Source organism: Clupea harengus, chromosome 17 (assembly GCF_900700415.2).
Source record: "Clupea harengus chromosome 17, Ch_v2.0.2, whole genome shotgun sequence".
In the NCBI taxonomy this organism is placed as follows: domain Eukaryota; kingdom Metazoa; phylum Chordata; class Actinopteri; order Clupeiformes; family Clupeidae; genus Clupea; species Clupea harengus.
This window is the reverse complement of record NC_045168.1, coordinates 12,132,320-12,148,080: the sequence shown is the minus strand read 5'-3', so window position 1 is coordinate 12,148,080 and position 15,761 is coordinate 12,132,320. Positions and strand designations below refer to the sequence as shown.

The 15,761-nt window shown below is 46.8% G+C and overlaps 1 protein-coding gene across 6 annotated transcripts in view; it reads right to left on the bottom strand.

The window, feature by feature from the left end:
- Positions 1-4,579: 4,579 nt before the first annotated feature.
- The window catches only part of mpp7a (membrane palmitoylated protein 7a), a 131,056-nt gene continuing 119,874 nt past the window's right edge, over positions 4,580-15,761 (bottom strand). For all 6 annotated transcript variants that reach the window (XM_031583914.2, XM_031583916.2, XM_031583917.2 and 3 more), the window contains 4 exons: positions 15,543-15,636; positions 13,235-13,343; positions 10,554-10,697; positions 4,580-5,515 (listed from right to left, as the gene is read on the bottom strand). In XM_031583914.2, coding sequence (XP_031439774.1) covers positions 5,336-5,515; positions 10,554-10,697; positions 13,235-13,343; positions 15,543-15,636 — 527 coding nt within the window. In that variant the 3' untranslated portion in view covers positions 4,580-5,335. The remainder of the gene's footprint in view (positions 5,516-10,553; positions 10,698-13,234; positions 13,344-15,542; positions 15,637-15,761) is intronic.

Sequence of the window (15,761 nt, the reverse complement as noted above, 5' to 3'; positions counted from 1 at the left end):
AAGGACAGTAGAGAGGGAGGCTGGACACACACACTCAAACACACACACATACACACACACAAAACACATACCAATGATTAGGGAAGGCATTAGTTAGTTCTTGGCTCGTGATGATGATGTCACCCTGAGAAGCAGGTTGTAAAGGAAGAAGAAGAGGATTTGTTTTCTTAAATCAGTCATAGACCCCTGGCTTCAGAACAGGTTAGTCCGTACACAGGCGTGATCACACACACACTGACACACTCATGTTAGGGTTTCTGTCAAAACTGTTTAAAACACTCGCTCCATGTCATAGTTTTGGCTGTGAACTCACAGCTCAACTATGAGACACACACAATGCAAGTGTGTACACATACACATCCACACACACCTTACACAAACCGCAGGCTTGTACATACATACACGTACATACACACACACACACACACACCTTACACGAACCGCAGGCTTGTATATACATATACGTACATACACACACTTACAGTTACAGACTCCTCATTTAAGGCTTAGGCAATTCATGCCTAAAGCCTGTGCTGGAGTTCTGGGTGAAGCTCTGGGGAATCCATTGAGGGAAGGAATGAGTGAGTGAGAGAGAGAGAGAAAGAGAAAGAGAGAGAAAGAAAGAGGAGAATAATCCCTTCATCCCTCGTGCTGCGGTGTGTATGAATGTGGCAGTGTGGCAGAAACTCAATCTGGAAACATGTGTTCTTGTCCTCACCACTTCTTCACTCTCACACACACACACACACACACACACACACACACACACACACACACGCTTTTGTCCTCTCCAGTTTGAAAAAAACAAAAACACATGCACAACATTGAGAGCTGATGCAACACTTTCTGTTCCACTGACATCCTCGAAAAGAAGCATTCACTTTCTCCTCCTCCCTCTCTAGCACGCACACACACACACACACACACACACACACACACACACACACACACACACACACACACACACACACACACACACACACACACACACACACACACACACACACACACACACACCTCAGGTTTACACTACCATCTCCACAGTCAAAAGAGGCTAACAAACATAAAGAGCCCTGTGCAGCACTCTCTGACAATGTTCAACAACCTAAACGACTGTATTTGTGTCCCTGAATCTGATCCAAGACCAGTCCCAGGACATGAAACGACCGGGTTTGGAATCAGATGAGGGGGATCTCACCTCACCTCTCAGAGAGGCAGCTTGAGAGCGCCAGGTCCAGCTTCAGGGACAAGAGATTCCCACACGCAGACGGGTGTGAAAAACAGAGCGGGGGGAAAAATCAACATGATGTAAGTTCACACACATGACATCTCCACACGTATGAGGTCAGTGGTGTTAGCACACGTCAGACAGCATGGGAAGAGTTAGGAAAGGCTGCTCACAGTCCCCCCCGTCATAAATGGGACACGTCTTACAGTGATCGTTTTTGGCCGGTGGCCATCTTTTGTATTAAAAAGCTCATCGAAAGGGAATGATTTTAATTTGAATAAGGAGAATGCACTCTCAGACGCTCTCGTTTTTTATCTCTTCCCTCTCTTTGTGTTCAGAGCGTTATTTAACCAGAGGGATTTTTTGGACCAATGGGAGATGAGCGTTGTGTATACATCAGCCTGTGAGCGTATGCTGTGTTTGTGTGAATGACTGCATGAGAGGCCTCTATGTGTGTGTGTGAGAATGAGAGAATATTTCAATTGTTTGTGTGAATGAACAAAGTCGGTCTCTGTAAGTATGAGCATGTGTGTGTGTGTGTGCGTGTGTGGCATGTTTGCGAATAAGAGGTGAAGTGAAACTGAGTTGAGCAGTGTTTTGACAGTGTCTTTACCTGACAGCCGCTCACACGTTCCCACGGATCTCCTTACCAACCGTCCCCACGCAGTGTGAGACCTTTACCATCTCTCTCTCCGAGTGCCTACCGGGCCCTTTGATGCTTTCTAGAAGGTCAAATTAAAAACACTCCGACTCTGTTTTGTCATTCTGTCTGCCTCTCTCATACACACACACTCAGGGAGAAACACACACACATACACACACACTCAGGGATAAACCGAGAGTGAGTGAGAGAGCGTGTGTGTTTGGGTTCACAAACGTGTAAATAAAAAGGCTTTTCAGCTGAGCTTTATTGCCAAGCGTCTCAGGTTAGATATCCCTGTTAGACCTTCAGCTCTCTCTGCTCTCCAGTCAAACATCATCAGGCTTATCTGCTGCCTCATCTGGTCCCTTTAAAGGTCAAACTGAAGTTCTTATTTCTCCTTTTACCCTGCCTCACACTCTGCCTTTCACCTTATGTTACCCTACCTCCACTCTCTCAACCCTTCCATGTCCATACAAGCCTCCTACACACATACATACACAAGTCTCTCCATCTATCAGTCACTCACATTTGCACTCCTACTCACACTCACTCACTCACTCCATTTCACACACACACACACACACACACACACGTGCGCACAAATACGATCCCTGTCAGAGCCATGTTCGTGGGTTTGTCTGATCTGGTTTTCGGTCGTAAATCTGTCACCTTAATGAAAGCCTGTGTAGAGGGTGGAGGGAGGGGATTGGGGAAATGGTCCCCCCTCCAGCCGCTAGCCTTATCCTTACCTGCCAAATCAAACACCCCTCCATCTCCATCCCTCCTTCCCTCTCCTGGCACCCCCCCCCCCCCCCCCGCCCCCACCTCTCTCCGTCTCTCGGCCTCTCCACACCCCTCGTTGCCTCGCCCCGTAAACTCCACTTCCTGCCGCATCAAAGCCCTTCAGCGCCGGAGCTAGAGGAAGTCTGGAGGTTTTTGGGGCCGCCTGATTGGCCAGCTGGTTTGTTTTGGAACACCATCAAGAGGCTGTGAGGGATCCCCAGAGAGCCTCAACATCTCTCTCTCTCTCCCTCCCTTTCTCTCTCTCTCTCTCTCTCCCTCCCTCCCTTTCTCTCTCTTTCTCTCCTCCTCGCTCCTGCATCTTTTCGTCTCCTTCTGGACTTGTTCCAATCTCCACTCGTCTCCATCCCTCATGTCCATCGTCTCCTTTTCCTGTTCTCTGGTTCTGCATCCTCCCGAAGGCTCTAATCATCTCCTTGAGCGCTACTGTGAGGAATGAACACAACCAACTCATAGTTGGTTTTAGGCAAGCTGTGTTTGTTTGTAGTGGTCTATGCGTGGTCTGTACACCAAGTACTGGTTGCAAATGAAAAGAATGCTTCTTCTTTCTGGGTAGTGTGATGTAAGCACATTATAACACACATACGCCTTGATCAAAGGACCATGTATTCACTTCATGACAGTAAAACCCTTGTTTCGAACAGAAATAAAGCAAAACACATTTGACAGAGAGACGTTGTTTTATGCTGCGTTTAATGTACAGGAGAAAACAGTTTCTCTGCACAGGAGGCAAACTCGTAGAGTCGGCCACTGACAGGCAGAACACTTTCTGTAGCTTTCAAATCACAAGACCAGAGCCCAAGATGAACACAGTGGTGATTCTCAACAGCTTCACCAGAGGCCAGCACTCCCTTTTTGTGCTGGAACAGGAAGAAATAGACAGATAAAGAGAGATGAAGAAAGACAGAGAGAGAGAGAGAGAGAGAGAGAGTGAGAGAGAGAGAGTGAGTGAGAGAGATGGAGAGAGAGACTGCAGTGAAAATGACTGGAATGTTTGTTGTACTGAATGTGTAGAGAATTGACTAAGTGATCCGGGAGACTAAAATTCGACCAGAATGAGAAGAAGGAAGGAAGGAGAGGAGGAGATCAGGCCAATTTTTGTTACGCAGTTAGCAAATGGCACAGACAATACAGAGTATCTAAAATAACATGAGATGAAAAGAGAGAGAGAGAGAGAGAGAGAGAGAGAGAGAGAGAGAGAGAGAGCAAGAGAGTGCAAGAGAGAAGAGTGCATAAAAGAGTGAAAGAGAGTGAATAAGAGAGCAACCATAAGACAGACTCGCACATTTCCCAAGTGTGCCACATTGACTAATGCCCCTAGCCTCCTGTTCTACTAATAACGCTCCCTTGTTACGAGAGAGTCCGGGCCAGCGTGCCCTTTTGTGCCAGGCATACTTCTGGAAGTGCTTGGAACCTCTTCTGATCGGTTCCCTGTTTTAGAACCCCCTCCACTACCACCCCCCCCCCCCAAAACCCCCACCCCAATAACACACATACACACACATTCTAAAATGTCTTTTTAACGAGAATAAAAAGAAAAAGAAAAAAGAAACACGCACTCTTCTCCTCTGCTCCGATCCCTAATTGCTGGAGATGAAGGAGGTTTTCTTCCAGAGTCCGGGGCCAAGAGCCGGCTCCGACTGCTGTTCCTCGGGCTGAAGTGGGACTGGACGGGGCGGAGGGCTCTATTTTAAAATAGCTCCTGAGTGAAGTATGAAATCCCGTTACAAAACAGGCCCTCTGTCTGCCTGGCCCTGGGAGGCGAGAGCCGGCCTTGAGAGGCGAAGTGGGCACAGTGCGAGAGTCTGCGGGCCCCCTCGTCAAGGGGACTTTTTTTTTAACGACGATAAAAGACGTTTTATAAAAAGGCGTGTAAAACAGTAGATTTTCTTCTCTTTTTTTTTTTCTTACTAAAATATATTAGCTTTCACATTTTAAATAAAAAGAACGCTCACGCCCTCCCCGGTCCGTCTGCCAGTGTTCGCTCTGTTCGCTCAGTGTTCTGTGGTGTTTTGTGTTTCGTGTGCATATATGTGGCCAGATGTTAGCGAGGGGGAGGGCCGACGCGTCGTCCAGAATTCAGGAGTTCTTAAGACTGAAGGCATTCTATTTAATTTACGTACTCATACATGCATACTCAGACACACACACACACACACACACACACACACACACACACACAGACACAGACACACGCACACACACATATACACGCAATTCAGAGACTACATGGACATGTATGTAAACCGTTACCCGAGCCCACAGAAAAAATAATAAGAATCCCTTTGGTTTCTATAAACTAGACGTTAAAAATACACCAAGGAGAGGCCTAACCGCGTGAGTGGCAGCCTGGCTCGGGCACCTCACTGCAGCTCCTCAATGTCAATCAGAGCAGTTGGCCCGTGACCCGACCCCGAGCCGGGCCCAAGGCCAGGGCCTTGAACCGGGCCCAACCCCAGAACCACCCAGTTTGCAGCAAAAGACCCCTGTGACCCCAAAACTAAGTAACTGTTTTCTCCCACAGCTTAAAATACCACGGTCCACATGCTTTTCCCCTCCCAATTCACAAAATTGCAAGTTGTTTTTCTTTTTGTCCTCGACATTCCCTTGTTGCTCCATCCTTCTTTCGGGCGTCTTCGTTGACCTCCTCTTCCTCTTCAGACCTAGGAGTGTGTCCAGCTGACGGGGACCCAGTGTGCTTCCGTCTCCACTTTCTTCAGCGCCAGCTTGAGCTCACTGGAGGCTGCCGAGAGGTCGCCATTGACGATGACCTTCTCGAAGAGGTGGCCGTACTGGTTCTCCATAACCTGCGCACTGCTGATCATCTCCTGGAAGTCCTCCTCCTGTGGCACACAAACAAACAAACAAACAAATAAATACAGCAATAAAGGAGAAATCAAACGTTTGGTAAACTAGTCTCGTCTTTTCAAGACGTTTTCTATTATTCAGAGTCTTAGTTATATAAAAAAGTGTGTGTGTGAGTGTGTGGACTCTGTAGACATGGGACTATGTGATTTTGCAGTGTGTGTGTGCGTGCAAAAGTCAGACAACACACACACTGCAAAATCACAGTCCCAGAGTCTACAGAGGTTGAAAATGGAACATCACGAGCCAAGCTGACCATAAAAGTACTAAACCGAAAAGCCCTCGTTTCCTCATATCAAAAAACAAAGTATTCTTTTATGTTTCCAATAAAATATGTTTATAATGTCAAACACAGAAATATCTACAAATGGTACTGGTAGGCATATCAGACATGCATTTTTGAATTCAAGGTTTTTGCAAAATGTCTGTGATGGTTTGAGGCTTGGATTATTTCAATGCTAAAAATTACTCAGTTCAAAATGAAAATAGGATTGTTCTTTATTTCAACAATTAGTTCAAACTAGAATTTGTATGGCAAAAAACATCTCTGACACATATCGCTGATTCTGATCACCCAGAACACTCTAAACCACTTAAGAGCAATGAACAGTCTATAGAACACCAATGGGGCCCTTCAAAGAAAAGCAGAAAGAAAAGCATACATTCTAAAATATGCATTTATAAGATTTAAGATTTATAACACAATCTATTACAATGTAATAAAGAGCAGGCCATATAGATACAGATACAGCTATGGTAATGCTTGTGTCTTTCTGACAGTTAGTCACACACCCCCAAGGCCTGAACATCAGTGGTGCCCTCTGACCCCTATGGCTAAAGGTGAGGCAAACCGGACCAGTTCACCATTGCCACCCCGCATGGACATGGCACGGTTCTAGTGGCCGGATGGAATTATAGCCTGTTTAATGAGCTAAACAATTTTCTCAAAACGAGTTTAACGAGAGCCACTTTGGGCTGTGTCCGTCATCTGTCCTGATGGGAACAGCCAAACACCAAAATATTGCACTCAGTCGCTCAGATATAGACACTGGCAAACAGCGAAATACGCTACCAGTGCGCTAACCATATCATGCCATTCTCTTTTGATTTAGATTCAGCTGATTTCTCTCGAACTTTTAACAAACAGACAGCAAAGGCATATGTCTCTCTCTCTCTCTCTCTCTGTGTGTGTGTGTGTGTGTGTGTGTGTGTGTGTGTGTGTGTGTGTGTGTGTGTGTGTGTGTGTGTGTGTGTGTGTGTGTGTGTGTGTGTGTGCAGTCAGCATTTTCAGTCTCTCCGTCAGGCGAGGGGTGAGCAGCCATGACATTGGTGCGTGTGTGGTTTTAAAGATGTATGTGTGTGTAATTCCCTTCGCTCTGTCAAGGCCTTTGCAAACACAGAGTCTCCTGTTCTTCAGAGCAGCCGGCAGCCTTTCTCACTTTCACAGGCATCTCAAGCATGCAATCACACAGACCCACCTACACTATTAGGGTATACTGTGTGTGTGTGTGTGTGTGTGTGTGTGTGTGTGTGTGTGTGTGTGAATGTCTCTGTGTGTGTGCGTGTGTGTGTCTGTGTGTGTATCTACCTTTGAAAATGTGATTTTTGTCACACACGACATCCCTTTCAAGCTGTCTACCGTGTCTCTTTCAGTCTTACAGTGACGATCTATACTCAATGGCTACCTTTGTACTGATAAGCATGTGTGCATGCACACCCATCCATGCACGCACACACACACACACACACACACACACACACACACACACACACACACACACACACACACACACACACACACACACGCATGCATGCACACACACACACACACACCGACACGCATGCATGCATGCACGCACGCACGCACTCAAACACATTATAGAGTTTGAACTTAGAGACCCTGATGTCCTCCTGGCAGAGCCACACAACTGCAGCCTGTTGCTGATGGAGAATTATGGGATGGAGGAAGAGAGGATACGGGCGCCTGGAGACCGCAGTGACCTGGGTCTCTCTGTCCCCTTCGTTTCCCTCTCTCACTCGCTCTCCCCTCCCATTCTGATCGTGGGCCAGGTGGAGGACCTGTTTTTAATACAAAATCTTGTTCCTGTTTCCCCTCCTCCTTCCTTTCTTTACTATGCCACCATCAATCTACCCATCGTTGTTCTAATATCCGTTGGTTTTTATACGGATCTGTGATTCAGTGTATTATTTTCAATTTACTCTTCACCGTCTTTCCTTTTTTTCATTATTTCTATTCTTCACTCCCCTCTATCTCCATCTCAAACCATTTTTCCCCTCCTCAACTTCTCTCTCTCTCCCTCCATCTTCTTCAGATGGATCTCTCGTGGCTGCTCCGACTCTAGATGGAAAATCAGGTTTTACAGGCCCGTATAAGGAGCACCTGCCCCACGTATTAAAAAGGGGGGGGGGGGAGTAGAGAATCGGAACAGATCTGGTTTGCGGAGCACGGTCCACGTTTTATATCAGTCCAGGCGAGGGGCTCTTTTTCCCTGATAGGGACGCCGGTGTAGGAACGCCAAGGCGGAGGACGACCGCAAAGTCGAAAAAAAAAAATGGCCTTGCCTCTGACTTTTTCCTGGTGGATGCTTTTAAAGAAATAATTTGGCGCATTTACGGCCTCAGGATGGCCTGCTCTTCACTCAGACTGCTTCCACCTGTCTGGAGCCCTATAAGGCCTTTATGGAGCTTCTGCAGGTTTCTGTGTGCCTTCAAATCCATGGGGGAAAAGAAAAAAAGAAAGCGTAGGAGAGAGAAAAAAAAATAAGTATGTACATCCACTTTTCTTCAAAGGAAGAAAAAAAAATGACATCAATGTTATACAAGCGATATTAAAGGTAAAACAATGGCAGCAGAGAGAGTCGGTCTGGTCTGGTCTGTTTAAACAATGAAAAGACTGTTCAAGAAGCACAGCTCTCTGATATATATTTTTAAAAACACACGCGAGATGGTCCCTGTTTATTGTTAAAACAGAACAGACTTCCCGGCATTCGCTGTGAATGAAATACAGCGAGCAGAGGATCAAATACGTCCGTGACATTTCACCAAACAAGGTTCCCCTTTCATGGCCCTAATAGGCAGGATTGGCCCACTTAAAGCGCTGTCAGCGGCCATAAGCCTCAGTCAGAGCGACGGGGCTTTTAGCACCTACACTTTAAGCAACACACACACACACACACACACACACACACACACACACACACACGCTCTTTCAAGGAAAGCTCATGCTCACAGTCTGCACACAAACACACACACACTTGCAGCAGGGTCAAACACAGGTGCTGGCATTTCACACAGGACATCATAAGAGTGTACCCGACGTGTTAGCCATGCGTGACATCTGACCTTTGAACTCGACCTGGACTAACAAGGCCTGCAAGCTTTGTTTCATGAAGGGCTCATGCGTGACTCATAATTATGAAAGATTTAGATTGTAGATACTTTTTCTCTTTCTCTATTCTTTTTATATTTTATCTATATTCTTTATAGAAAAAAGTTCCGTATGCAACTCCAGCAAACCTTCACTGTCAACTACCACAACCTCACTCTTCACAAATTAATGATTTAAGGGCTTGAAGCCTGAAACAGGTCATGTGACCTAAAGTAAAAGCCTAGGATGCAAGTCAGTTGACCTTCACTAGAGGCTTCAGGTGTGAGACCGACAGGTCATGTGACCTTTAGCAGAGGGAGCCCTTTGGCCTATGCGCAGCATGAGGTCAGAGCAGTGGTTTGGACTGGGACCAGGACCAGGATCAGGACCAGGAGGTGCCTGGTGGCCTTGTGCAGGTCCCGCTGTGCTGGGGCTGGGGCTGGGGCTGGGGGGTGGGGCTGGGGGAGCTGAGGCAGCCTCCTGAAGCTGGGACCGGGCCAACGCCAGCGCAGTGCAGCGCCTTACGTGATCGCTCTGGCCACGAATGCAAAGTGACGTGACCAACCTGTAAACATTTAAAGCCCCTGACACCAGTTCTGCAGAAGGTGCACACACTGAACACACACACACACACACAGCTACAGCGAGTTGGATTAAAACAATTAAAGACAGGGGGAGGCTAACAAGGGAACCTGTGAAGGAGAGGTGAGGTTTCCAGAGCCATTGCTGCTGTAACGTGTGTCTGTGTGTGTGTGTGTGTGTGTGTGTGTGTGTGTGTGTGTGTGTGTGTGTGTGTGTGTATGTGTGTGTGTGTGTGAGAGAGAGAGCGAGAGAGGTGTGTGAGTACACCTGCAGGGTGCCTTTAACAGCATTAAAAGACGACCTTCGGCTTTGGCGCGTGGAACGTTTCTACGGTGACAGCCAGACGACGGGATCACGCCATCTCGGTGTGTTTCGGGGGTCGTGGTAGGGTCACCGGTTCCCATGGTGACCAGATCACGGCCTGAACATGACCTCTCCGTGTGACCCACACAAACACTCACATGAGCGGACAAACACATGTATGGAACTCTGGGAAAGCCATTAGCCTGCTCTACAGCTTCAAACCACATACACACTCAGATATTTTTACACGAGCACATACACACCACAATACACTCAGGAGTGTAAAGCTGCTAATTGTTTTCATGTGTCCCTCATAAGCTCCAGGCTGACTACATACAGGTGTGCAAGATGAGCTCACGTAGATTACGTTACTGCACGGAGAGAGATGTACATGTGTAACCCCTGACACACACAAACGCACACGCGCGCACACACACACACACACACACACACACACACACACACACACACACACACACACACACGTAATTAAACAGATCTTTTCAATTGCCATTCTGTTGTTGCTTTTGAAATAGTGATTTTGGCAAAAAATGTATTCCCAATGTTGAATGTGTGTGCAAATTACTTCATTGCATGTGTGGGTGTACTGTATACAAACATCTACGTGCGTGTGTGTGTGTATGTGTGTGTGTGTGTGTGTGTAGGCTGTTTAAGTGTGTATAATCAAGTTGATATGTATGTCCCTGCAAACATGTGTGTGTGTTTGTCTATGATGATGTTACCGTAAAGGCCTTGGTGGAGGTCTTATCGTCCCTGCCGGAGATGACTTTAGCATTCTTGCGTGTCTCTCTCAGGCGGTCGATGGGGGGCGGCTTCACAAACACCACAAATGGCTTAAACTCTGCAGTGCGCAGGTGCTTTACCGTCTGCAGAGGAGAACAGATGAGAGAGAGAGAGAGAGATTAATCGACAAATAATTGTTGATTATTTATCTATTTTTAATCAACTCTGTTCATTATATTTGTCCTTCTGTATGTGTATCTGTATGTAATATGTATGTGTTGAATCAGCTTTGGCAATAGTGTTGAAAACATTCATGCTAATAAAGCTTCTTTGAATTGAATTGAATTTAATTGAGAGAGAGAGAGAGAGAGAGAGGGGAGGAAATAAACAGGTGAACAGGGTGAGAGAGTCAAAGCCCTCTGCATTTGAATATCCTGTGTTCAGAGCAAAAGCTGATCACTATGGAGGTGTCAGATGTATGCAGACATTAACACCAAAGTATTTGTTTATATAAACTTGCTAATATGATTTTTTTTTTCAGATGTAGTGAGTAATGCCACTGCTAATGGAGAGGGTGATGTGAAGACACACACACACTCACAGAGACACACAGACACACACTCACAGAGACACACAGACACACAGACACACACACACACACACACACACACACACACACACACACACTCACAGAGACATACAGACACACAAACACACACACACACACACACTCACAGAGACACACAGACACACACACACACACACAGAGACATACAGACACACACACACAGAGTCAGGCTAATGTGTGAACAAAGCCTTGCATGTCTGCACTGATCAGGCCTGCTGATAAGTCAGAAGTGATGACATGTACTGTAACACATGCAATATGTGCTTTTTCTTTCTTTCACACGCTGTGTGTGTGCATGTGTGTGTTCTGGACCACAGAGAGAAAGGCGGACGAGAGAGAGAGAGAGAGAGAGAGAGAGAGAGAGTGGGCCTGTATTGCACCACTGCTAAGACCCCTTGCTGTGCTCAAGAGGAACCGCTCCAAACGGATCCAGAGCTGTAGGCCAGCGTCCTCATCCATCTCCATCAACACACACACACGAACACACACACGAACACACGCAAAGGAACACACACACGAACAAACGAACACACACACACACAAACACATGCACACATTTACACCCATCCATCAGTCAGAACTTTCAACAGCTTCTTAGTCAACATGCTAGCCTACAGCAAAAAGGAAACAGACAGAACACACACACACACACACACACACACACACACACACACACACACACACACACACACACACACACACACACACGGCAGTCCGGGACACTGCCGACAAGAGCCACAGACTGGGCATAGACAATGAACAATCTTCAACTACACAGCGCAATCTTTAACTTTTGACTTGTTTTCTCTCCATAGAACTCCTCTTCAAAGACACCTCAATGGAAACCTCATGAAAGGGATTCTCTTTGAAGACCTTTGGATAGACCTTTGGTTCTTCTTTTAGCTGTGGTGAGCATTGAGGAAACCTTTCAGCTGTAGAAATATTTGTTCCACAGAAAAAAAGTCCTGGGTTCGGAAAGTTCTATGAAGGCTCTTTTAGAACCCACAAAAGTCCTTCTTGAGAGTGCACAGAAGGTCAGGAGGGACTGTGGATCCTCCATGAGTGGATCAGGTCAGCCCATGACCTGTACATACAGACACATATATGGGATGTGTATGTAAACCAATTCAACCACAAACAGCATGCACACACGCATCCATAAGCGCACGCATCGACCACTACAGAAGACATGCCGCCAACAAGCACATACATACACACACACACACACACACACACACACACATAAACGGCTCCGCATCCCCTTGGGCTGGGACACTTCTCAAAAACATGTCCATGTAATGTATACCAGCCCGACAATCACCATGTATCATTACGCTCAGCGAAAACAAACAGAGAGAAAGAGGGACAACACTGGCGTGTGTGTGTGTGTGTGTGTGTGTGTGTGTGTGTGTGTGTATGTATGTATGTGCTTGTTGGCGGCATGTCTTCTGTAGTGGTCAATGTGTGTCGCGGCCAGAAGAGGAAAACCTCAGTGGGCAGCCATCTGATTCTTCAAACACACAGACACACACACACACAGACACACACAGACACACACAGACACACACAGACACACACACACACACACACACACACACACACACACACACACACACACACAAAGAGGAAATCCCAATCAGGACAATGAGAGGGGAACGCTCTGGACCGGAAATGAGCGAGAAGATTACTGGTGAGTGCGGAACGAGGGATGAGGACCTGAGATGGCAGAAGAGTGCAGCCAAGAGAGAATGCATCTCATGAAAGGAGGACACAGGAAGAGAGGATGGGAGGAGAGAAAGAGAAATAAACAACTGGAATAAAAGGGACTACGAGACGATGATGTTTAGAGGAGAGGATCCAAGAAATTATGGGGCCTGACGGAGTCATGTTTGTGTGAATGTGGGAAGTGAAAGTGATTAGTGTTGAGAGATTGTTTTGTGTGTGTGTGTGTGTGTGTGTGTGTGTGTGTGTGTGTGTGTGTGTGTGTGTATGTGTGTGTGTGTGTGTGACAGAGAGAGTGCGTAAGGGTGTGTGTGTGTGGCTGTCACTCACATGAGGCTGAACGTCCAGAAGGCACACCTTGTTCTTTGATAGAACGGAACGGACGGAGTCCAGACTTGTTCCATAGTAGTTTCCCTTATACTCCCCATACTCGATAAACCTGGGAGAGAGAGGGAGAGGGAAGAGAGGGGGGGGGGGGGGGAGAGAGAGAGCGAGAGAGGGAGAGAGCGAGATGGGAGAGAGAGACATCAGTGTTTCACTTTACTATAGTGATGAGTCCAAGAGTTTCCAGCTTTATTTGACAAAACCTCAACATCCACAGTAATTTCAGTCTTATTCTGTCTCCCTCTCTCTGTCGCTCGCTCTCTCTCTCACACACACACACACACACACACACACACACACACACACACACACAACTAGAGCGCTATAAAATAATTACACACTAAAGCCTCCCGTGGTGACGGGCCTGTGAGGATTACTCACTGACACACACACACACACACTCACACTCCGCCCCTTGCTAGCATTCCCCAGCCTAGTGCTAGCCCAGACAGTCTGGCACAGGACGCCTTTATATAATCTTCTATGTTACAATTTAAATCAGTAACACCTGCACACAGAAACACACACACACACACACACACACACACACACACACACACAGAAACACACACACACACACACACACACACACACACACACACACACACACACACACACACACACACAGGGCTCTGTCTGTGAGAAGCAGAGGCTCTTCTGATGCCAAACACCTCTGATCCAGGCTTCCTGAGCAGGCGCGGACAAACAAACATTTTTCCATCACATAATCTCTCTCTCTCTCTTTACTTCATATTTCACCCGCTCTGCTGTATATTTCAGAAGACAAGGTAGAAGGAGAGGGGGGAAAAAAAGAGAGCGTGTGGAATACAGAAGATGTTTTTGTCTCCGAGACGACAGTTGTGATGGTACGCTGAGCTGCCTAACGGCTCGTTACAGGAGACTGCTCCTGCATGTCTGGGAGGAGACGAAACACACACTCCCTTCGCATCCTTGGAGGAAAACACGGCACACACACGGCACACAGATAGCTGCTGGCACTGGTGTGAATCCAGCCCTGATCCGGAGAAGCCAAATGAGATTGAGGAAGATCAGCTGCAGTGTGTGCCAAGCTATCCTAAAAACAAAACAAAAAACCATGGGGTTCACTTTCAATGGACTGCATTGCTTAAAGGTATAAAGGAAAGTAGAGAAATGGATCCGCCATGGAACCCAATCAGGAGACACAAAGAAAAGAGACGACTTTGCGCATTTTGAAGGGCTTTGCTTTTCACTTTGTTTCTATGGAACACTAGAGGTTGTTTGTTTGGAGGCGGACATGATGACGGGCGTCTGTGGTGTCTGCTTGAAGGGAGAAATCTTGACATGTTCTGTGGTGCTTGTTGTTGTGAGGGGGGAGCGTGAAAGAGAGAATGAGAGAGAGAGAGAGTGAGAGAGAGAGAGAGAGAGAGAGAGAATGAAAGAATGAGAGGATGCCAGACGAGGTTTTGGGGTAAATTTGAGAGGCCATTTTTAGTGCTGTACAGGGCTTTCCTTGGGAAAGAAAATGCTGCTCCTGACTCACATGGAATCACCCACAGGGTTCTCTGGCTGGCACACCCGTGTTCCTTTCACACACACACACACACACACACACACACACACACACACACACACACACACACACACACACACACACACACAGACAGGGCACTTAAAAGACACACTTGCACAGCAGACATACTGTACACAAACACACACACACACACACACACACACACACACACACACACACACAGACAGACAGGGCACTTAAAAGACACACTTGCACAGCAGACATACTGTACACAAACACACACAAACACACACACACACACACGCACACACAGCTGGACAGGACACAGGCTGGATGCCATAAAAACAACTGTAACACTCATCCATTTTTCCTCTCCACTTTGTGTTGCTTCAGCCCATATCATGTATCCTTGTATTACCCGTCAAACACATTATTTTCCTCCGCTCTGGTCTGGTCTGCCTGCACTCATCTCTTCTTCTATCCACTGTCTTTCCTCCTCACTTCAATACCTCCTCCTGTGGTCCTCTCTTCCCTTTCTCTTCCTTTTTCTGCCTCACCTTCTTCCTGTGAGCCTGAGCACACATGACCTTTGAACTTTACAGTAGCTGAGGCGCTCACAGAGTATGTTTGGAGGCTCACTCTACCTTGAACGTCGACATTCATCAGAATGTGTCAGCCACATATGAAATAACAAACACACACACACACACACACACACACACACACACACACACTGCTTACTTGTTGTTATGAATGTCTGTCTCAAACAGGTGTTTGGAGAAGAAATGATACTCCACTCCGTCAGTCTCCTGGTTTCTTTTCGGTCTGGTTGTGTCTGTAGGGAGGAAGAAACCACAGAGAGGAGTCAACACAGCAAAGGAAGATGTAGCCAGGACCGTTCTATACTCACACACCACAAGCTGCCCTGTCCATACAGACAATTACACACAACTCACAAAC